The sequence below is a fragment of the Rhineura floridana genome, chromosome 3 (genome assembly GCF_030035675.1).
Source record: "Rhineura floridana isolate rRhiFlo1 chromosome 3, rRhiFlo1.hap2, whole genome shotgun sequence".
In the NCBI taxonomy this organism is placed as follows: domain Eukaryota; kingdom Metazoa; phylum Chordata; class Lepidosauria; order Squamata; family Rhineuridae; genus Rhineura; species Rhineura floridana.
Window position 1 is genome coordinate 38,631,581 of NC_084482.1, and position 24,117 is coordinate 38,655,697.

At 42.7% G+C, this 24,117-nt stretch overlaps 1 protein-coding gene across 5 annotated transcripts in view; it reads left to right on the forward strand.

Moving 5' to 3' along the window:
• The window catches only part of RHOT1 (ras homolog family member T1), a 64,742-nt gene that overhangs the window by 18,883 nt on the left and 21,742 nt on the right, over positions 1–24,117 (forward strand). For all 5 annotated transcript variants that reach the window (XM_061615361.1, XM_061615364.1, XM_061615363.1 and 2 more), the window contains exons 5-17: positions 1,240–1,293; positions 3,017–3,069; positions 4,340–4,448; positions 5,920–6,021; positions 15,320–15,418; positions 16,674–16,782; positions 17,402–17,522; positions 18,504–18,588; positions 19,034–19,179; positions 19,982–20,082; positions 21,388–21,518; positions 22,600–22,683; positions 23,222–23,341. In XM_061615361.1, the coding sequence (XP_061471345.1) occupies positions 1,240–1,293; positions 3,017–3,069; positions 4,340–4,448; positions 5,920–6,021; positions 15,320–15,418; positions 16,674–16,782; positions 17,402–17,522; positions 18,504–18,588; positions 19,034–19,179; positions 19,982–20,082; positions 21,388–21,518; positions 22,600–22,683; positions 23,222–23,341 (1,314 nt within the window). The remainder of the gene's footprint in view (positions 1–1,239; positions 1,294–3,016; positions 3,070–4,339; positions 4,449–5,919; positions 6,022–15,319; positions 15,419–16,673; positions 16,783–17,401; positions 17,523–18,503; positions 18,589–19,033; positions 19,180–19,981; positions 20,083–21,387; positions 21,519–22,599; positions 22,684–23,221; positions 23,342–24,117) is intronic.

Sequence of the window (24,117 nt, forward strand, 5' to 3'; positions counted from 1 at the left end):
GAACAAGGGCAACAAACATGGTGCACTTCATGTGTTGCTGGACTACAGCTCCCATCATCCCTGACCATTGGCCATGTTGGATGTCACTAAGAGTTGTAGGGTTGTATCCAACATAGCGCTAAGTAAATCGTTCTGTTAGTGCAAGGATTTCTGCTTGCACAATGGAATGTTCAGCCCTGTGTGTCTCTTAAATCTGTTCTAGGGGTTCCCCCAACCATCTGAAGCAGATGTAGGGAAGGTCTGGGGGAAGGAGAGGAGGGGAAAATCCAGTTGCACAAGCAGAAATCTTTGCACTGATGGGTGCATTGGTCGAATACCATCCTTGGTCCAGCAACATCTGGAGGGCACCACATTGGCTACCCCTGGGCTTAAAACTGAAATGCCATGACTGGGGGTAGCTGTTGGGTCATGTAAGTCAAGGCCCCAAAACTCTGTAATTTTTTTTTAAAAAAAAGTCCTTGCAACCTACAAGCCAGAATTATAAAAGTATTCCTTAATGTTTTTCTTTTTTTAAGCAAATGAACATTTTGGCTTGTATATAACAAACCGGAAGCAGAACATTCCCTCCTCCTCGGTGCACGCACGCACACTTCCCCTAAGGTTTGGGGCACACTCCAGGTAGATGGAATGTGACTACAGTGGGAATGGCACATAAATTACGGGTCCTCCTTGTGCAGATAGAACCGCCCCGCCCCCCCCCAAAAAAAGTTAATGAGCAAAACAAGCACCTGTTTCTTCATGGCTGCGTGACAGAGCATTCCCTGTCAAAGCATACACAGCAAAAGCAAGCAGACCTCGGTTTTTGGAAGCCTCGCCCTACGTTGATCCTTTTCAAAGGTTAAAGAGATCAGTGTAGGGTGGGATTTCCAAGCCTCCCTATGCCCCCTCCTTTCAAGATTGGAGCTTGAAAGGAGGGGGTGTAGGCAGACATGGAAAGCCTGCCCCATGTTGATCCTTTCAACCTCCACACTGGAGGTTGAAAGAATTAGCATGGGGTGGGCTTTGCAAATGCAAGGGATTTTGACAGGTGGGCAGGGCAACCCAGCTATCAATCATGTGACATCATAGTGATGTGATATAAGTGACAGGTGGGTTTCCCCATCCACCTGTCAAAGTAGGCCCACAGTGTGGGAGCAAATAAAGATCTGGCCCCAGAGCCAAAAAGGTTCCTCCACTCTGTTGTAGGCCATAAACCTCGAGGGAAAGCTTATTGTCCTCTAATTTTCTTCTCTGTTCCAGGCAAATGTAATTTGCATAGTGTATGCAGTTAACAACAAGAGTTCAATTGATAAGGTATGAGGAAAGCATTTTTGTTGTCTTGTGTTCCGGCTGGTGTTAATGATGTAGCTTTCCCATTGTCCTTGAATGTGCATGTTTGTCTTTAAGATGCTTAAATTCTCACTTGAACAACTGTCCAATATCAAGACGTGATTTACCTGTCTATGCAAAATATCCCCCCTCCCCCAAAATACAGTGTTACCTGCACAGTCTTGAAAAGAGTATTACAGCTGCATTTTTGCCTTGGTGCATTGGCCTCTTCCTTCTGGAAGACAACAGTACTGCAGTCTCACTTACATGTTATGAATTAAGGAGGGATGAAGGGGTAGAACAAGCTAGCACTTGCATTTTTGTGACCTGACTGGCTGAACATTCTACGGGCCCAACTTCAAAAGCACTGAAACAAAGACAAAATGCACTGAGACACAAGTTTCTCAAGATGGAGGGTGGTTGAGTTTCTCTGGTTTTTCCAGTTCTTGATCTTGGGCTACACTATTTGGCTTGCTTTTCCATTTTTACTTTTGGTGTTTCCAATAGTGTTTCTGCTAGTACTAATAAAGCAGACTAGCCATTCATGTCACCGTGTTGTTCATTTGGCTATGGAATGAAAAAAGGTTGAGTAGTATGGACGTGGCTTTTGGTGGCAAACTCAGAATTCCTGAGGGGATCCTGTTTGTAACTAGTGGAGATGTGCAGATGCTATGCAAGTGCAAATGTACTATGCACAGTTGTCCTGTTCTCACTGGGCTCCTTAAGGAGGCGAGAGACTTCCCAGTAGAAACACAAGTGAGGGCATCGCAAGGGCTGCAAGGGCAGTATTGAGGGTCAATCTGAAGTCAGGAGTCCAGAATCTACCTCAAAACCAAGGGGGTCAGGCAGGAATGTGGGTCAGACCAGTCCAGGGTCAGAAGCCAAGCAACGAGTCTGTAAGCAACTGAAGTAATGAGCAAGGCAAGAGACAGGTCCAGGGTCCACAGGCAGTCTTTAGACAGATCAGATACAGAGCTGGAGTATAGATGTTATTCCTGCAGCCTTTCCATTCTAGCACTGGGTTTTTTATGCTGGAGCTGCTTAACCACACCCCAAAACCTTGGCTGATTCCCATTGATTACCTGTAGTCAAACCTTTACCCCTGAGGAGTCCAGGCCTGTAGTTGGGCACTCCTCTGGATAGGCTGGGTCTCCATCTGACATTGGGCTTGGGGGCTGTTCAGCCTCGATGTCAGATGCCAAACTTGCCCGGGGTGCAGACAGCTCGTCCTAGACCTCATCATAGGACTCTCGCCCCTGACCCTCAGATGGAGCCTGAGCTAGGGCTGGGTCTAAGACCGGAGCCTCCTTGGTCTTCCTCTGATGAGGACTCTGATTGGGACTCCCCTGGCTGGGACCTGACAACAGTACACGATGATTTTATGCACAAAATCATCATTCAGAAAGGCCTTTTGTTCTCTTCTTTTCTGCTTTCCATGTCATATACCTTGCTTTGGGATTCTGTATTTGGAAACGGTCAGTCTCTTAGTGAAGGGAGGCTGGCTTAACTGTTGTTAACTGGATTTCCAATGCCAGCATAAGCCTTGGGAGGTCCATCTGATGATACCTCATGTACATTCTCTTCAGATGTGCTTCCAACACCCATTCAGTCCAGAAAGTTGGTGGTAGAGTATAAAACGTTATTTCTGGTTGAATCGAAAAAACAGCCTAGTCTGATTTTATTAATTAATCCAAATTTGTTGCTGTAGGTAACAAGCCGATGGATTCCACTCATCAATGAAAGAACAGACAAAGATAGCAGGTGTGTGTGTGTGTGTGTGTGTGTGTGTGTGTGTGTGTGTGTGTGTGTGTGTGTGTGTGTGTGTGTGTGTGTGTGTGTGTGTGTGTGTGTGTGTGTGTGTGTGTGTGTGTGTGTGTGTGTGTGTGTGTGTGTGTGTGTGTGTGTGTGTGTGTGTGTGTGTGTGTGTGTGTGTGTGTGTGTGTGTGTGTGTGTGTGTGTGTGTGTGTGTGTGTGTGTGTGTGTGTGTGTGTGTGTGTGTGTGTGTGTGTGTGTGTGTGTGTGAATATAAATGGATTAAATCAAATCTGAGATTATTTTACAAGTTTTGCTGAAGCAAAAATCTTCAATATGAAATAAGGGCTGAATATTGTTGTTGCTTAAACACAAGGATGCCAAACTTACAGACGATCTACTTCATGTGGAATTTTGTATGTTTGTTTTTTACCTTCCTTTCACCCTAAAGTCTCAGAGCGGGTCACAACAAGTTTAAAATACAACATTAAAAAGTTTAAAACATATTACAGTAACAAAAATAGGGTGGGTCTTAAAAATTTGTATCTCAGCTGTCAAAGGCCGAGGTAAAGAGGTGCGTCTTCAGCATACGCTGAAAACTGTATACTGAAGGTGCCAGACACATTCTGTGAGGAAGGAGAGTTCCACATCTTAGGGGCTGTTGCTGAGAATGCCCTCACCTGGGCCCCCTCTGCTGGTCTTAACACCCAGGAGAGTCTGTAAGGGAGGAGGTGGTCTTTCAGATATTTGGGGCCTAAACTGTTTACAGCTTTAAACACTAATGTAAGCAACATGAATTGGGCCCTGAAACAAACTGGTAGGCAATGCAACTGTTTTAAAATAGGGGTTATAGTGTATATTTCCCTTTTTATTATACGGGTAATCATTGATACGAACCTAATACTTATGATTTCTGGTGAGCTGTACTTTTCTAGCAGCTATTTAATTAAGGAAGGCAGATACCTCATGAGACTACTGATTTATTTTAAATTCATATAATTCAACAGTTATGCTACCTGGAGAATAGTATTGGAAGTTGAAATTACAATTGGGTTTTAGAAGAAGGTTGTTGATAAACTCAAGAAGTTACCTTCTGAACATTTTGACTTTGCTTGGCTTAAATTATATCAGGTGAACACTTGTTTCCTTGATCCTTTTTAATTGCCAGGAACTGCTTAAGTGTGACTTTTTCCAAATGGCTTGGTATTCCTGATGTTTTCTGAGATGTCAAATAACTGTTCTATTTCCTTGTGAAAAAATTATCTCAACTTATTTTCAGGCTGCCTCTTATACTGGTTGGGAACAAATCGGATCTGGTTGAATACAGTAGTATGGAAACGATCCTTCCCATCATGAACCAATATACAGAGATAGAAACTTGTGTAGAGGTAATGAAAAACTGTTTCTTAGCATTCATAGTAGCTTAATGGAGATTAACCTGTTGGTACCCCGCGACTGCAGCAGTGAAGGGAAGAATATTATTTCACTAGCCAGAGGATCAGTGGCCACTGGCAAGTTGTACCCCCTCTGTCCCAAAGCTAAAGGAAGACCTGCTTGACTCCAGATAAGGTGCAGCTGGAAGGAGCTTATTCCCCCCCACCTAAGTGGCCACTCCTTCTACTGCCATTTGCCCTAAGATTGCAGAATTGAGGGGAAGGAAACTATGGCCTGTGCCACTAGCAAGAGGAAAAAAGGGTTGGGTCACTAGGTAGTTTCTTCCAAGCAAAAAAGCCAACAAGGGAAGACAGCTGAGTATAAAAACAACTCACCACTTCATTTTGGCATTGTGAACCACCTCTGCTTCTTTTCCACCATCTCCCTTTCCTTGGGTGTCCTGTCATCTTCTAGTTTATAAGCCCTGACAGCAGGGCCGACACAGGGACATTGCTAGATAGTTAAAGTACCTAGGGCACAGGCTCATGACATAAATTTAACATAAAGCTTGCATATGCTAATTTATTTGTATAGATTCCTCTGAGAAATTAAGATGATGGGTGGCTGAGGCCTCACAAGCACTGTGCTTGGCAGTGTACCCAGCAGCTCTAAAAGCAAAGTAAACAGGTTCTTCTCTCCAGTGATGTCTATGCACAAGCAGAATGGACTTCTGTTTACACAACCAGACTTTATCTTTCTCTCCTGCTCCCTGCACACCTCCAGAATTGGTTCTGGAACACTGGGAGACCTTCTGAGTAGATTTGGGGAGGTTGGAGTGGGGGGGGGGAGAAGAAGGGGAAGTCCTTTTGCACCAGCAGAAAGAAATACACCCCCCAAAAGTTGTGTTAGGCTTTAAACTGGGGACAAAGGAGCAGAACATCTGGAGCACACTGCAAAAGACTGGAGCTTGCGGTCCCTGGGCCTTTCTCTAACAATTCCGCTGGGCCTGTGTCTCAGTTTTTGATGGACATGACATGCTTTGGGGACAATATTAGTCCGGAAAGTGGGATTAGAATAAAATAATAGTGATGCAATTAAAACAGCCTTGATGCCATATGTTGTCTCTCTGTATTCTTACTGAGTCCATTATTTATAACCCACTTTTTGATTTCAACTAAATTTTTAAGCTAACAATAAAACAGCATAACAATGCTGTTTTAGACAACAATAAACAGAACAGTAAGTAGATAATATCTGTGGATCAGACAACTAAATTTAAAAGCGTGAAGGCAGCATTAAAACACATGAGATAAAACAATGGTTACAACCATTCAGTGTAAAAAACAACCCCATGAAGACACTGGTCAGTAAAGAGTATAATATTAAATGTTTGCGTAAAGAAAACTCCCAGCCGAATGCATACGTGCTAGCATTTTTTCCTCTGTATTATGCTGACAAGGCTCACAATTTCATTTTCCCCCCTAGTGCTCAGCCAAGAACTTGAAGAATATATCTGAACTATTTTACTACGCTCAGAAAGCTGTTCTACATCCTACAGGGCCCCTCTATTGTCCAGAGGAAAAAGAGGTATTTTGATACCCTTGTGTGATAAAATCAGCCTTGAAAGTAATATAAGCATGATCCTTACTCTAACCAGGAGTACTTTGGTATTCAAACTGCATTTCCCAGTCTTGTAAAACTAAAAAATCCACCTGTGGCAGGCTGAAATGTTCATTTGTCCTAGGGTTCTCAAATTGGGAGAATTCCTTGCTTTGTTTTTTGGTTGCTATGTGTTTAGCATGAATTGTGGATGGATGGATACCTTGGGTGCAGCTATTCCAAGAAGAGTTGTCAAAGAAGGTATGGTGGTGGGAACTGGACAAGATATCATAAGAGGTTAAACATCTTTGGCATTTTCCTCCTCCTCTTCCCAACCAAAAGTGTCAGGGTTACTGTGATTGCTGCTGTGACGCCCTTCCCTGGCTCTCCCTGTCAGGTTCCTACCTGCTCGTGGTTACTGCCTGTCTCTAGGCACCACCAGGGACTCCACCAGTCCGGACTGTCCTTTATTTTATTTTTTCTCTCCCCGCTCTAGCACAGATCTCAACAGATCCCCCTGCTAGGCAACCACCAGTCACGTCCTAATACTAGTATTCCCAGAGACTCTGAATACTGGTATTGTTATTCTCTTCACCGCTGCCACCATTTGTTACAGTTCCCCTTCAGCCTTGGTCATTACCTTACCCTCCCTTCTGGTCTGTGAAACCCCAGCCAAGGATCAGGCCTTTGGTAAACCAAATTAAGTATTTATTAAAGATAACAAAGCTAACAAGATTAACAAGATTTCTTCTTAAGGCACATAAGCATATGGTTTTACTCAATACTAATCCGAACTCCACCCTCCTCCTTCTCCACTCTCTCCTGGCAAACAACTCTCTCAAACTCCACCAAGCAACCCACTCTTTCTCTTCTCCCCCCAGATTCCACTCTCACTCTTCCTTTTATACGTTCAGCCATTTTAAACACTCAGCCAATCATCTAGCATTCTACTGCCCATTCACTCCCCCTCCTCTTTCACTGCACTTACCATGTATCTTCTAAACAACCAACACTTACCATATATACATTAATATAGGAACATCACATCCCCCCCCTTAAAACAACGGCAGAGTATTATTCCTGTTCCAGGATTTATACGTCGCGTTAACAAATAAAAGTCTCTATGGGGAAAATGTCTTTCTTTGTTCCTCCGTCTGGTCACGTCACTGCAGTCCCAGCCACTTGCCTGGAAAGTCCATCGGCCAGTACATTGTCCTTGCCTTTTATGAACTGGAAGTCCACTTGATAGTCCTGTAGGGCCCAGGACCACCTCTGCAGCATAGTGTTATGGTTTTTCATAGTCTGCAACCATAACAAGGCCCGATGATCCGTAGTTACCGTGAATCTTCGTCCCCACACGTATGGGCGCAACTTGTTCAGTTCCCACACGACCGCTAGGCACTCCTTCTGGACCGACGAATAGTTTTTCTCCCTCGGCATCAGCTTGCGACTCAGGTACGCCACTGGATGTCTGGTGCCTTCTCTCTCCTGTAGCAAGACGACTCCCAGCACCAGGTCCGATGCATCTGTAGCCACGATGAATGGTTTCTCATAGTCTGGTGCTATTAATATGGGTCCTTGGCACAAGGCTTGCTTCAGTAGATCAAAAGCCTTCTGACATTCATCCGTCCATACCACACGCTCAGAACTTCTTTGTTAATTCATGCAAGGGGGTTGCTATTTCCCCAAAATTTCTCACAAACTTCCTATAAAATCCAGCCACTCCCAGAAATGCCCTTACTTGTTTTTTGGTTAAGGGGATCGGCCACGCTTGTATTGCCTCCACCTTGCTCCATAAGGGGGTGATTTTCCCACTCCCCACCTTATGTCCTAAATAGATTACTTCCTTTAGTCCAAACTGGCATTTCTTAGCTTTTATTGTGAGGCCTGCTTTTCTTAAGGCCTCCAATACTGTTGTCAGGTGTTGGACATGCTCAGGCACCAACTTGCTGAAAAAAATGGCCACGTCATCGATATAGGCCACTGCAAAATCTGACATGCCTCGCAACACAGTATTGATTAGCCTCTGAAATGAACTTGGTGAGTTCCTTAGTCCCATGGGTAAGGTCACAAACTCATATAACCCATCTGGTGTACTGAAGGCAGTTTTGGCTCTGGATTGCTTGTCTAGTTCCATTTGCCAAAATCCTTTACAGAGATCTAGTGTAGAGATAATGGTTGCTGCCCCCAATAACTCTAACATTGCGTCTACCCTGGGCATAGGATACGCATCTGGGACAGTAATTTTATTGATTAGCCAATAATCAATGCAAAACCTTGTCGTTCCATCTTCTTTTGGAACCAGGACAATACTTGAGGCCCAGGGACTGATGGATTCCCTGATCACTCCTAATTCCAGCATGTCTTCTACCTCCTTTTTGATCTCATTCAAAACTTTCCCATTCACATGGTACGGAACAGATCTGATTGGGGCATGATCTCCAGTATCAATGGAATGTATAACTATACTGGTTCGGCCAGGTTTGTTGCTAAAGAGATTCCTATAGGTTTTCAAAACTCTCAGAATCTCTTCCTTTACTTCCTCCTTCACCTCCTCTGACCATTCCACTTGATCTACCCCTCCTTTGTCTTTGCTTTCCTGTACCAAATCTGGAAGTTCAGGCCCACTTCCCTCAGGGAATAAGGTAACTTGCAACACCTGTGCATCCCTGGTATGGTAAGGCTTCAACATATTTACATGAACCACTTTGCTTCTGTTTAATTGATCTGTGGTGATTACATACGTCACTGTGTCAAGACTTTCTCTGATGGTATATGGTCCTTCCCAGTTAGCCTGTAATTTGTCATGTTTCCTGGGTATGAACGCCATAACCATATCTCCCACATCATACACACGTTCCCTGGCTGTTCTGTCATACCAGTAACGTTGCTTCTCCTGTGCTTGACTCAAATTCTTTTCCACCACCTCCATCATTGATGTTAATTTATTGCGGAATTCCAATACAAAATCTACTACAGAAGTTTTGTACTCTCCCAGGGTTCCTTCCCATGAATTTTTTAATAGTTCCAAAGGTCCCCTCACTTTTCTAGTGAACATGAGTTCAAAGGGTGAGAAGCCTGTTGACTCCTGAGGGACTTCTCTGTACGCGAATAAGAAGCATCCCAACCGTTCATCCCAGTCTTGTGGGTGATCTTGAACATAGCTTCTGATCATGCCCTTCAAGACGCCATTGAATCTGTTAACCCATTAGTGGTGGGATGGTAAGTAGTGGTCTTTAGATGTTTTAGACCACAACATTTCCACATACATTGCATCACTTCTCCCATGAATACACTGCCTTGATCCGTCAGCACTTCATGAGGGAAACCCAGCCTCATAAAGATTTTTAATAAAGCCTCTGCGACTACAGGGGCTTCTACAGATCTTAGTGCTTCTGCTTCTTTCTTATCAGAGACCACTTGATAGTTTGTCTCCTTCAGCAGGCCTGCTAGTGGTTGCTATGGTGACCTGAGGCTGGTTAACAGATTCCACCCTGTTTGTTTCAGCCCCCCTTAATATGGCTTCTTTTTCTCTGCCAATTTGCTGTCTGGTCACTACATATATCTTTTCTTGGGCTCCCATTACATCTCTTCCCAGTATTAGTGGTTCTTGTTGCTGGGCATTAATGCCTACTTTATATCGGCCCTCTCAGCCTCTCCAAGTCATTTCCACCAGGGCCACAGGCAAACTTTCTGGTTGACCCCTCACTCCTTGGATAGTCACAGTTTCCTGAGGTAATATTACCTCAGATTTTATTAAATCTGGCCTCAGTAATTTCTGAGCGGCACCAGTATCAAGCAGTGCCCAATAATTTGCCCCTTGTACACTCACTTCCTCTCTCAGACTTGAATCAAGGTCTGTTACTTCTGTCCAGTTTATCTGGCAGAACTGAACCTTTTTCGCTGTTTCTAAAGCCTTGGGCTCTGTTTTCACTGCCCTTGTCTGAGCAGGATTACTAATGGGGTTGGCAACCTCACATTGAAAACGTAGGTGCCCCGGTCTACCACATTTGTAGCATAATTTCTCCTCACTTTTAGGGTACACAGATCCACTCTGGGGTGTCCTGTGCCCTTCAGATTTTACTGGAGGACTCACTCGCTGTGGTACCACATCCCTTCTGCCAGCGTTATATGGTCTGGGTTTAAAATCTCTTGATGTTTCCCCCCCCCCCAGCCAGTTCTGTTGGAGGCGAAGTGATCCGCCATCTCTGCGGCCTCCTGCACCATTGTAGGGGAACGGTCTTTGACCAGGAGCCTTATTTCTGGTGGTAACTGATGGTGTAATTGATCCAATATCATGAGGTTTTTCACCTCCTCCACAGACTGAGCTTTTGCACTTGTCAGCCATTTCCCAAATATGTCCATCAGTTTTGCCCCCAGCTCCACGAAAGACCTCCCTGTCTGTATCTGGCAGTTTCTGAAAAGCTTTCTAAAATAATCAGGCCCCAGTCTGAGTCTTTTAAACACTGCTTCTTTGAATTCAGCATAGGTGACGGGCCTGTCTGAGGGGAAATATTGGTATACCTCAGCCAATTCCCCTTTAATCAGGTTTGATAAATACTGCATGTATTTATCTTCAGGTAGCCCCCACAACTGAGCTGCTTTTTCAAAGGTGCTGAGGTAAATTTGAGGATCTTGACCAGGCTCATAGACAGCAAAGTCCTTTGGAGTAATTTTTATTTTTGCTCCATCTCTGTCTTTCCTTGTCTCCTCAGAGTGAAATTTCTCTCTATCAAATTTTAACTTTTCTACTTGTAATTCAGCATCCAATGCTCGTTGCTTCTCCCTCTCCTCAAACCCCAATCTCATTCTCTCAATTTCCAACTCCCTCTGTTTTTCCTTCTCTGCACCTTCCATCCTCAATCTCTCAGCTTCCAACTCCCTCTGCTTGTCTTTCCCATCAGCTTCCATCCTCAATCTCTCAGCTTCCAACTCCCTCTGCTTGTCTTTTTCCTCAGCCTCCCATCTTAACTTCTCTCTCAAGTACTCTATATAAGCGGGATTGCTTAAATATCCTTCTGGGGTCTCTTCCCTGACAGGTTGTTTTTGCTGGGCAGTTGCAAATCCTATAAGTGCTACCCTCAATTCATCTACCCCTTTACCCTCGTGAGGTAAATTGAATGTTATGCACTTCTCCACCAGCTCCTCTCTTTTCATTTTTATGTATTCAGCCATGGTGTTTGAGTTCACTCACTCTTTGCCACACACTCTTTGCCAGTCACTCTCACAAGAAATCTTGTTTTGTTATTTCTGTTTGCCACACCACTGTTAGGGATTCTCTAGTATTCGTATTTCACTGCTACAGCCACCACCTGTGACGTAGTCTCCTTTGTCACCACGTGTCTTTGGGATTCTCTTTGATTCGTATCTGGATTCTCTGTTGTTCGTATCCCACCGCTACTGCCACCACGTGTGACGCCCTTCCCTGGCTCTCCCTGTCAGGTTCCTACCTGCTCGTGGTTACTGCCTGTCTCTAGGCACCACCAGGGACTCCACCAGTCCGGACTGTCCTTTATTTTATTTTTTCTCTCCCCACTCTAGCACAGATCTCAACAGATCCCCCTGCTAGGCAACCACCAGTCACGTCCTAATACTAGTATTCCCAGAGACTCTGAATACTGGTATTGTTATTCTCTTCACCGCTGCCACCATTTGTTACAGTTCCCCTTCAGCCTTGGTCATTACCTTACCCTCCCTTCTGGTCTGTGAAACCCCAGCCAAGGATCAGGCCTTTGGTAAACCAAATTAAGTATTTATTAAAGATAACAAAGCTAACAAGATTAACAAGATTTCTTCTTAAGGCACATAAGCATATGGTTTTACTCAATACTAATCCGAACTCCACCCCCCTCCTTCTCCACTCTCTCCTGGCAAACAACTCTCTCAAACCCCACCAAGCAACCCACTCTTTCTCTTCTCCCCCCAGATTCCACTCTCACTCTTCCTTTTATACGTTCAGCCATTTTAAACACTCAGCCAATCATCTAGCATTCTACTGCCCATTCACTCCCCCTCCTCTTTCACTGCACTTACCATGTATCTTCTAAACAACCAACACTTACCATATATACATTAATGTAGGAACATCACAGCTGCCCTTCCAGTTTTAGAGATTCTGTTGTACTGCCAATCTTGCTGCCCAGTAGTCTTCCTCCCTGAGCTGGCAGAGTTGGTGACCCCTGATTGATAGTTCTGGGAGGTTTCAGCCTCCATCCTTACCTGGCCCAGCTCAGGATTTCATGGTAGGTCATGCTTGCTCCTGGTGTGTTTGATCTGGACAGGATGAAGGTGATCTGAGGGTAGAGGAGAATTGCCAGGATGGTTCCACTACTTTATAGTGTTTAGACTCCTGGAGGGTCCTCAGCCTGCAGAAGATTGGCTAGAATGTTCTGCCTCCAGGGACTGATAGATCCAAAGGGCTTCCTGACGGCTCTTGGAGAGCTACCTTCTGTTGTGTCTGGTTCCATTTGAAATCTTGGTTCATCCCCAAGATGGGGGAAGATGGCCCAGGTGGTTAACACGATTGTTCCTAAATGCATTCTTCCACTTGTCAGAGTTTGTCTGGCTTCTTGTTTTTTCTGAAGAACTAGGTGTGATGAAAGGACAATTAATTATGAAATAAATTAACAATGTAGCAGCAGTGGAGAAAAACTTGTGATGAATACGAACAGATGCTAATTAGAACCCATTTTACAGGCTACTCAGCAAAGGGAGGTTTTCCCAGAGCCGTTGCAGCTACACATTACAAGCTGGTGTTGCTTTTCTGAGTGGTGCAGGCTCTGTTGCGTGCTGGCCCCAAGGAGGGAAGTGTGTGCAAAGCTCTCAGTGCCCCTCGGTGACCACTTTGCAGATTAGATCGATAATATCCATTCCCATCTAGATTCCACATAACAGGTGTCAGTGTGGACATCCCTATGGCCTGTGCTTGTCCAGTTTATATGGATACCTTTCCATTTGTGCAGCCTGAGGATGTGAACAGAATACCTGGAAGGGTGAGGCCTACCAGTTACTTGCTTGACACTTCCCTGTCCTGGTTCATCTCAAGGAGGGATTTGTCCCCACACTTTGAAAAAAGGGGTGGTTAGGCTACTTCTTCGAAAAAAGAAACCATCCATAGGCCCTGCAGGTTTAGTTATCATCCTGTCTGAAGCTCATCAGTTTTTGAATGGATGATGGCCTCTCATCTCCAGGTGCTCCTGAATAAAACCAGCTTGTCTGGATCCTGTTCCATCTGATTTTCAGCCCAGTTTAGGACAGAAACTGCTTTAGTGGCCCTGTAGATAACCTATACCAGGCAGCAAGCAGAAGGGCCATTTGACTGTTAGCACTCTGTTCCTTTCTGGAGGGTATGCCCTAGAACAGCCTTTCCCAACCAGTGTGCCTCCAGATGTTGTTGGACCACAACTTCCATCAGCCTCAGCTAGCATTGCCAATGGTCAGGAAGATGGGAGTTGTAGTCCAACAACATCTGGAGGCACACTGGTTGGGAAAGGCTGCCCTAGAAGATGGTGCAAGGGGACTGCTGCTTGACCCTGTTGCCTTCATTTTATAGAGGCCCGTAGAGTTCCATTCTATCCCTCATTTTTTTAACTTGTAAATTAGATAGCTGTGGGATGTCATCTGATGATTTGGAGAGCAATTGACATTATGTGGATGGTACACAACTTCCTGCTTTCCATCAGATTCCAGGGAGACAGTGGGCATCGATAAATTGGTGCTTGGGATCAGTGAAGGGCTAGATGTTGGCTAACAAACTGAAATATAATCCAGGTTAAGGCGGGAGTAAAGTTTGTGGCTGAATTTGATTCAAGTTTAGGTGTTTGGTTTCTTCTGGGTGGAGTTGAAATCCCTCTGAAGGATTAGGGTCACAGCTTGGAGATGCTCCTGGGTCCAGATCTACTCCAGTGAGCCCAGTTGCACAGGTGGTCAGGAGCACTGTTTACCAACTCAGACTGGTAGCCCTGTTGCTGAGATAGGATCTGGTTGCATTTATGCATGCCTTAGTACCATCTAGGTTGGGCTGCTGTAATACATTCTACATGGGGCTGCCTTATGAAGCATGTTTGAAAGCTACAGTTAGTATAAAATGGGCTGGTAAGGGTCAATATTTTAGTGTGGCACTGCCTAATTTTGGAACTCCCTGCCTGTTGATATCAGGCAGGTGCCTGCACTGCAGTCTTTTTGGCGCCTGCTTAAAACATTCTTGTTTAGGCAAGCGTACCTAGACACACAGATACTTATGGGTTTTAATTTCTTTTTAGTTCACTGTTAATTTCAATTCTCTTTTAAATGTTTTAATTACTTGTGTTTCTCTGTTTTTTATTGATCATTTAAATTTTTTGTAAACTGCTTACACATTTTTTTTACAACCAAGTGGTATATCTATATATTTAACAAATTTTATACAAGTAAATAAAAAACCTTAACTGACAACAGGGGAACTGTTCATAGCTTATTGCTTTATGCTCTGTATTCATTACCACTCTAGTTCATAGTCAGGCAGTTTTCCTAGAAAAGCTCTCCTTAGCTATACATTTCTCATTATGTATGAAACTTGGCACTTGAACGTTCAGTTGAAATACTTCAGGTCTGGCAGGTTGACAGTACAGTTAGTTCTCTCCCCCTGAAGCATCATTGGAGAGTAGATGCATGCTTTAGTACCATCATGTTCACTATGATGAAGATGTTCACCATGTCTACATGTTCACTTAGTACCATCATGTTCACCATGATGAACATGTGCTGAGAACTAAGAAAATAATCTCTTTGGGGCTAAATTTGGCTTTTATTTGGCTGAAGTTTCAGCTAGGAAAATGTCATATTTGGAATTAAGGAGGGATTTCCCATTTAGGCTTGAGGTATCTTTTCTTGCATTCTAGTCTTACTATGACAGATCTCATGAGACTAGTCTGGCACCAAAATGAAAAACAACAACACCTAAGTTGATACCTGATCTGTTTAAACATCTGTTTCTGAATGTTATTGTTAGGATAGTCAAAACATTTCACTGAATTCCTGACTTTAAGACAGTCTTCTTGGGAGTAAATATTGAACAGCATCCTCATTCTTATTTAATCAGTATATAGGTGTATCAACATTTCACAAACCCAAAGGCAGGATGTAGAAATAAATTAAAAATTATAGAGCTTCTGTGTTTTAATGCTGAAGAGGCGTTACATGGCTGTCATTGAACCTTGTTCTCATCTCTGTTTCCAAGGTTCCTTATTGAAAAGGCGTGTTGTCAGACTAAAGTAATTCCAACTCCTCACTATCTTTTGATCTGTAGATGAAACCTGCCTGTATAAAAGCACTAACTCGGATCTTCAGAATTTCAGATCAGGATAATGATGGCACCCTTAACGATGCAGAACTCAACTTCTTTCAGGTACATCTCTGCTCTTTGTGTCACTTGCTGCTTTCCCCCCTCTGTTCGTCACCTAAGGCCCAAGGCAAGCGCATCAACCAGGTCCCCAATGGAATTTCAATGCATTGCCTCCCTGCCTCTTTGCACAAGTGGAAAACACTTCTGTGCACAGGAGGCCCTTACGCTGGATGAGCTGCCGCTCCAAAGGATCCCCTAGCCTTGGAGGAGGACTTTGGGGAGGCAGAGCAGGTCTCTGGCAGGAAAGGAGAGCTGAAAAGCCTCCAACGCTTTGGATTCTGCCCACTCTCTTTTTCTTGTGACACAGGGGGGAGGGGTACCTGGAATTGGGGCCATCATACAGGGATTCTGGGCTTTTGTGTCTCAGGAAACATAGTTGTATACTCTGGGCTTTGCCTCTGTTGCCTCTGCATGAAAGTGGCATGTTGTGGCTGCCCTCCGTATTGTGTATGTTGGTGCTTCCTCCCTCTTAGGGAGAGGCAGGGTGAAAAGAACAGTGCTCTGTGGGTGTGCCTGATCTGAGTGCTCTCTAGCTTTCTGGAGAGGGAGAGAGAGAGAGACGCAAGCGTGCAGTCACTGTGCACCAGCATCAGAATGCTGTAGTGCAGAATCTGTTCACATGCAGCACTCTAAGCTCACACATAGTACATTGGATCCCAACTGCCTTTCACAGATGGAAAGGCTTCTTCAGACCTTGAAGGGCTTTTGATCCAGTTGAGGGATCCCAGTGGCAGAGGAAGGGAGAAGACTTTTTCCTGATCCCCTCTTACCCCGCAGCCCCCAACACAACCTCCCACACTGTTCCAGAGGGTTGGGGGACCCCCTTGAACAGTGTGGGAGATGGTACAAGGGGAGGGGAGAATTGGCATATCATCTCTTCCCCTCTGCCAGCAGGAGCATCTGCTTAATAATAGCTCAGGAGATCCTCCCACCTGCAGGACGTAAATCTGGATCCAAACCAAGGGCTACGGTTTACGCATGGTCATCAGATAGTTTTATGGCCCGCAAGCAAGTGCTTAACTAACAAAACTGGCTTAGAAACTGATCTTATTTCTGAACTTGTTGATGTCATTGTCACTATGTTTTCAAATATATTCTGCTACTGTGGGATCCTAGTAGCTTACTGAGGTGTTGCTATGAAAGCTGGATTCTAACATGAGATCATGGGCTGCGATGAAATATTCCAGGGGATATGTGGAGCCAACGGATCTGTGGCACCAAGTCTTGGCTTGAAATATTCTTAATATTCCTTTTTTAGCGAATTTGTTTCAACACACCATTGGCACCTCAAGCACTGGAAGATGTAAAGAATGTAGTCCGGAAAAATCTAAGTGATGGCGTTGCAGATAATGGATTAACATTAAAGGGTAAATTATACATTCCTCTTCATTAAAATATGAAGGTGGGATAGGGCCTGCTGATAACTGGCAGATTACAGCAAGATGCATTATTTGGTTTACTCTTAGTATTTTAGAAGCCAAACTCAACTACATGGTTTTAAGTGTGATACACTGAGGTGAGAAACAGATTATGTTATGGGTGCTTTGAGTTGTCTTGTCTATTGAGCATGTAGATCAAGCATTTGTCTACAGAGTTTGTTACTCCATAATGGCAACTTCTTTCCATCTGGGGATTTGCTTGCCTGTTGGGATATTTTCAGAACTGAAATGAAGATGCAAAAGTACCTAGAGCACTTTCTTTAAGGCTATATTATACTACCTGCCTCCAGATGATGAGCTGGAGGAGTGGCAATTATCTTTTTTCTTGGAAGTGGAGACAGTTTTCAGTGTGTTGACTCTAGAATTACGACTTGGGAAACTGCCTCCTGCATGCAGCAGTTTTTACAGGAACGAGATTTTTTGTTTGAGATTTTACTCTGAAATCATTTACTCGCTCTTTTTCTTACTGAGTCCATCATCTAAATATTGCATCACCTGTCACTGCTGTGTGACCAAGTCTACCAATTTAAGAAGTTTCTCTTTTCAGGCTTTCTTTTTCTACACACACTTTTTATTCAGCGAGGGAGACATGAAACAACGTGGACAGTATTGCGACGTTTTGGATATGATGATGACCTAGAGCTTACGCCGGAGTATTTGTTTCCTTTGTAGGTATCAATAGTTTTTACTTTTATTTAATTCTAAATACATATTGTTTATGCTGTATGCCTATGAAAGGTAGATTCCTTAGAGTGCAAAATAACTTTAGATGCAGAGTTTCTAAAACATAAAAGCTCTGCTGAACTGGACCAAAAATAATCTAGTCCAATATTGTTTTCAGGAATGGCCAGCCAGGTAATTCTGGGATATTTCTATCCTTCATAATAACATAAATATCAAGAACCTGTAGTCTAGATTTTTGATGTATCCTTAAACGGATTTGTTCTTGTCATGAAATGGCTCCAGATTGGCCCATTTTGGGGAACCCTTACCCTCCTCAATCAGATTCTTAACTTGTAAAATGAGCAAGTGGTAATTGGATATTTGCTGGGTGACTACATTTTTCAGAAATGAGATTCAGAAGTAAATTTAGGTTCCTGCTCCCCTACCCCCCAACTTGATCTCGATGAAACCAATGTGACATAGCGACCAGAAAGATCTGGGTGCCCACTCCCTATTCAACCATGAAGCTTATAGAATGTGCTTATTCTTTTCCAGTGATGCAAGCTGGATTTTAAAGCACTTAATTTTAGTGGGTCATACATTGCCTTCATAATTAAAAGTCTTAACCTCTTGTGTATGTGAATTGTAGAATTGTAGAATTGTAAACCACCATAGGTACCTTGGCAAAAAGGCAGTATATTATCCAATAAATAGTCAGGGTTGTAGTCAATTAAATCCTGCTCAGAGGAGACCCATTGAAATGAATGACCATGACTAACTTGGGTTCATTAATTTCAGTGGGTGTAGGACCTAGTTGAATACAACCTTCTCTGTATGGCCACATATGTAGGATAGAGCTATAAATGGCTAATAGCCATAATGGCTGTATGCCACCTCCGTACTATTTTCTTAATGTCCTGGTTGTGGGCTTCTATCTTGGGGACACCGGTGTAATGTTTTAAAAATGTTGTTTTCTCTCTAACCAGGTTAAAAATACCTTCTGACTGCACAACAGAGTTGAATCACCATGCATATTTGTTTCTACAAAGCATTTTTGATAAGCATGATTTGGTAAGCTTTTAATCTGATTTATAGGCCATTTTCATAAGGAACATTCAAAACATCTGTCTAATAGCAACTTTACTGTGGGTAGGGGTGGAGAGTACCCTTTAAGACCTAGAAAAATCTTGTATACCTTAAATATTTAATTAATTTTGATTTGTTGCCTATTTCAAGGGCTCACAGGTCAAATGACTATATTACATAACATTTTCCCCTCTCCCATAAGGTCACGATCTAAGCCAATAGAGACCACGTTTAAATAATTATGGAAAAACAAGGGCGTTATTGGGAGTTGTTCAACTGACATAAAATAAAGTTAACTATTTGCTGTTTTTAACGTTTAACATTCACTTTTGTTACTGCAAACCCATATTCCTTTCTCAAATAAAATAGTTTTCTAAATATGAGTAAATGTGGTTACAAAAAAATGGAAATTTCCCAAATCTGTCTTCAGGACCGAGATTGTGCTTTATCTCCTGAGGAACTCAAGGATTTGTTCAAAATCTTCCCTTATATGCCATGGGGACCAGATGTCAACAATACTGTTTGTACAAATGAAAGGGGATGGATAACATACCAAGGATTTCTCTCTCAGTGGACGTAAGTGCAACGCTTACATAAACTGCAAATCTCCTGTATTCATTTTTGACAGGGCTGCCAGTGTTTGGGGAGTGAAGATGGGGAGGAAAAACTCCTTACAATCAATTCACAGTTAAAAGTGCAAAGTGATACGACAAAGTCTGCTCTGATTTTGAATAGTTCAAAGCCAGTTTATACAATAATCTGGTTATGCTTTTCTTGGACTGACCTATTTCCTGCTGCAGGTAAAAGGATCCCACATGACTGAAGGCTCCCCCACCTTGCCAAAAACAGCTCCTTATATGCTGAGAACAGGCACATCTGGAAAGATTTCAGCCTCTCACCTCCCTGTATGTAAGGAGTTTTTAGGAGAGGCAAGCATGCAACCATGTATCTTCAGTCCAGGAAAAAGTTCACCAGTGATTCTGCCATAATTGAAAGTTAGCAAGTCTCCCAGAAAAATATTTAAGATGTTTCTTTCCTTACTACTGTGAGCTTGCTTGAGAAAGCTTGCTGCACATATGTGATGCAGCAAGCAGCTTGTCCAAGAGGGATGTAATTGTGACTAGAAGTGGAATTAGATGGCTTTGCTGTCTGTAGAGATAATGAATGTCCTTCTCTGGTATATCTTTTCCTTGATTTTTTTTTAGATAACGGGATGCAAAATGATAAATCTTGTCACTTACCTTGGTTTCTCTACATGTCTTTGTAAATCTATATGCTTGTAGTTCGCATTTAAATGTAAGACTTAAGTGCCCTATTATGGAAATCTGGGCTCCAAAGAATGTTGACAACTTAGAAATATACTCATTTTCTTTACCAGGCTAACTACTTACTTGGATGTACAGCGCTGCCTTGAGTATTTGGGCTATTTAGGATATTCTATATTGACCGAACAGGAATCCCAGGCATCAGCGATTACAGGTAACATCAGGAATTGCAGGTGGTGTTCCTGTTTTGGAAGACTTTTTTTTAAGAAAGCAAACCTTTTCCCCTTCAACTGAGGATGTGGAACATCAAGGGCAGGGTGGCCGAAGGAAAAGGGCAGAGCAAGCCGTAGAATGATACACATATGAAGCAGAGACTTTAGCTACATGTCATGGGGGGGGGGACACGCAAGAATTGCCAGTCTCCATCTCCTCTTGCATCTGTCCAATAATGTGTAGTTGGAAAATCACATGACTGTGCCCCATCCATCTTCTACCTGCCCCCAGCTCCACTTCATCGGCTGTCACTTGTGGAGTGGTAGCTATATGATGACACCGCAATGTTTTCCCCCCCAGCTTGCTGGCAGGGAGACCTGGTTCAGCACAAAAAGTTTTTACAGTTGGCTAGTGAGCCAAGAGGGCAAAGAATTGCCAGGTCTAGGTTCTTAAGATGGCCATTTGCCTTTATGAGTGATAAACAGGAGATTTCTGCCAACTGTTGTTTTGACCATAATGGCGGCATTGTGACCTTGCAATCTTCAAAGTCAGCAGTTGGGGCAATGAAGAGGTAGTGGAGAGGGTACTGGATTTCACATGTGTACTGACACTTGAATGAACCAACCAATTATTGGGCTGCAGGCTTCTAGTTAAAAAGCATTGGCCTTGATTCTTCGATCCTTTTCCCTGATGGAGTAGGCCAGTGGTTGGCAGTTATACGGTCCAAACCAGCACTAATCACTTGAACCACCTTGTGCCAATCTCTCTGTCCCCTTTGCTGACCAGCTCCATCCAGGGTACTTGTATGGTGGAATACTCAAAAGGAGACAAAGGTTCCAACTGTCACTTTAAAGCACAGAGACAGGAGACTCAAGAAAGTTATCAGAAAAGTTCTGAAGAACTTATATTTCTCTACTTAAAATTGTGACCAAGTGCACCACCCAGACAGGCTTTGGTTATAATGTAGTTGGCTGTTAAATCTATAACAATAAGATCAGTGAGCAGAAGAACCCCTTCCCTTTACAGAAGTGATTCTGATCCAATGGGGATGGAAGGGGAGGAGCATTTTTCTTGCCAATATTTTCTGCAGCCCTCAGAACCACTTCCTACACTGTTCCTGACCCCCCCCAACAGATTTTCATGGGGGCAGAAGCATTCAATTAGTGGAGTTCCAATCCAGGCACCTCTGGATCCCAAACCAGTGAAATTACTCTGATTCTGTTCTTACAGTGGGCATTGTTAAAATACATATTATTCCTGTGTATGTATATCTGTGTGAATTTTTTCCTCTCTTTTTTTTTTAAAGTAACTAGAGATAAAAAGATTGACTTGCAGAAAAAACAGACTCAAAGGAACGTGTTCAGGTGCAATCTAATTGGATTGAAAGGCTCTGGGAAAAGTGGAGTCCTCCAGGCACTGCTTGGAAGAAACCTCATGGTAAGAATCCTCCTATTTATTCACAAGAGTAACTGTGACACTAACACAGTATTGTGGTTAGGAAGAAATAGCCTGTTGACAGCAGTTGACTATCACTACTACAGTAGCCTTGCAAATACGTTCTTACAATCATTTCCCCGGTCTTTTGCTGCTTCTCTTTCGTTGCTTCTCCATTTTTCAGCCACCTCTTTCTGTGAAGATGGAGAACTGGGCACTACTGAGGCTGCCTCTCTTAGGCTATGAGAGGTGTCTGCAATAGCTCTGTAGTGCTTATTCTCCAAGTTTGGAAAGAGCACTGGAGTGCTGTTGCTCTGAGCCCTTTATGGCCAGGAGAAAAAGCTGCATCTGCTCCCTGAGGGGCCCATCTGGTTCAGAGAAGGAGTGTTGCCGGGCTACTGTGGTTGTGTGCATCACATTGCCAGTGTTTAAAGGCCAAAAGAATCTGCTGTTGTAGTTCCATTCTGATCATGAACTGGAAGAGGAATATGCTTCTATCCAAGGAAAAGTTTATAGATTATAGATGTTGAACTCTTTCATACAATGGGCTATTCCACACATTGCATTACACCATAGCTAATGTTTTGCGATGGACATGCTTCCCTGGACTGTTTCTTTCCTCCCAGTGCGAGTAGAGGAGAGACAAAGTTAGATGGCTGGCACAATGTTACATCCAGATCAGGGATTTTGGTTTGTTTTCCTCCAAACAAATCACTACCAGTAAGCCAAGAACAATTCTTGGCTACAGATTATGGTTGTTGGAAGTGAAATGAGCAAACCTTGGCTACAGATTGTGATTTGTTGGGAGTGAAATAAATTGCTATTCCTGGTTTGGATGTAACAAGAAGCCAGGGTTTGTGGTTCATTTCCTTGCAGAAATGAGAAGAGCAGGAAGGGGCACAACAGGTGTGATTTCTCTCTGTGATTTGTATATATATTTAATGCAATCTTCTGCTGGGAGACTCCTGATTTATTGTTAATCTAGCATGTGTTATGATCTGATTAAGCTTAAATTAGCTTGCTGGATGTAGTTCATGAGGAGGAAAGTGTTTGCTTTTATAATTGAAGTTTTTTATGCTTTCAGAGACAGAAACATATACGTCCAGATCACAAATCTTATTATGCAATTAATACAGTTTATGTGTATGGACAAGAAAAATACTTATTGGTAAGACCATATCAGTATATTGACATATGAATATGAATCATTTCTCTTATATGACTGTTTTTAGAGTATCACTGGTATTAAATTAAAGCTTTGCAATCCATTGAGAATCTGCAAAAAACTGTGCAGTGTTTACTTCTGACACCCTAAAATCTTACAGTGCGTAATGACATATTGTGAAATTTCTTGCTCATTAGAAGTTGAAACTGCTTTCTGTCATGAGGCTTGTTTTTCATGTAGCGATTTATGGCTTTGATTAGAGCCAAATTAGATTTGGAATATAGCATTTCACAGGTGGACTTATATCTGTATGCCTATGCATACACATACAGAGAGAGATGCACTCAAAGAAATCTCCCAATCGCCCTATCTCTGGTAAAGAGTGCCCTATCTCTGGTTGTGCATACTGTCTACATCCACATTGATTGCATTTATTGTGCACTTAAAAGTACAAAAAGCAAAGCTGAATGTGAAAGCAAAGAAGTATACTTGATGCATGTAAAATATATTTCATAAGTTAAAAAACTCATTTTTTCTTCAGTTGCATAATGTTTGCGAATCTGACTTCTTATGTGATGCTGAAATCATGTGTGATGCTGTGTGCCTAGTGTATGATGTCAGCAATCCCAAATCCTTTGAATACTGTGCCAGGATTTTTAAGGTTTGTATATCATACATGTATCTTATACTAAATATCTAGATTACATTTTGAGATCCTATGATTCTCACCTGTACCCTGAAAAGAGAAGCATGATAAGCTTTTTCTTAAGCCTGCTTCATACACAACAGAATTTCGACACAGAAATAACTTTTGCAAAGGAATTTGCACAAATTCTGCATGTAGATTTATCTTGTGTGATTCTCCTTCATATGTATAACATGCTGTGTGGATGCTCTAGGAAGCTCTTATTGACTACTTTGTTTGGCAAGTGTTAACACAGTGATTTATAGTATTCAGGGACATCCCACATGGAAGTCCGGTGTGGCATTTTAATTTGCACATGAAACTTTTATCATAAAATTAAAGAGATTTCAGGCACCATGCACAACATTTTCCTACCAAATATTTTCTTGTGACTTCAAACATCTCAGAAAGTCTGTTTTTGAACATCTGAAATACTGTTCACTGGAACTTCAAGATGAAAAAAAAGCTCACGGCAAGATTTGACTGACAGTACTGAACTTGGTACTGAGAACTAGATGTAGGCTAAATTGTCCCAAATCTGATGCTTCTGGTTACATGTTCATATGCCCAATGATTTGAGACTTCTCCACTGTACTGGCAGTCAGTCAGTCATAAACTTTATTGTGCTAGCCTTTGACCTTGACACCTTCACTATTCTGATTGGAGCGTATGCATTGACTTCAGTGAAACATAAAATAAATATATATTATATCGTGTGTGTTCAAGAAACTGAGTTTGAAGTTCTTTGTGTG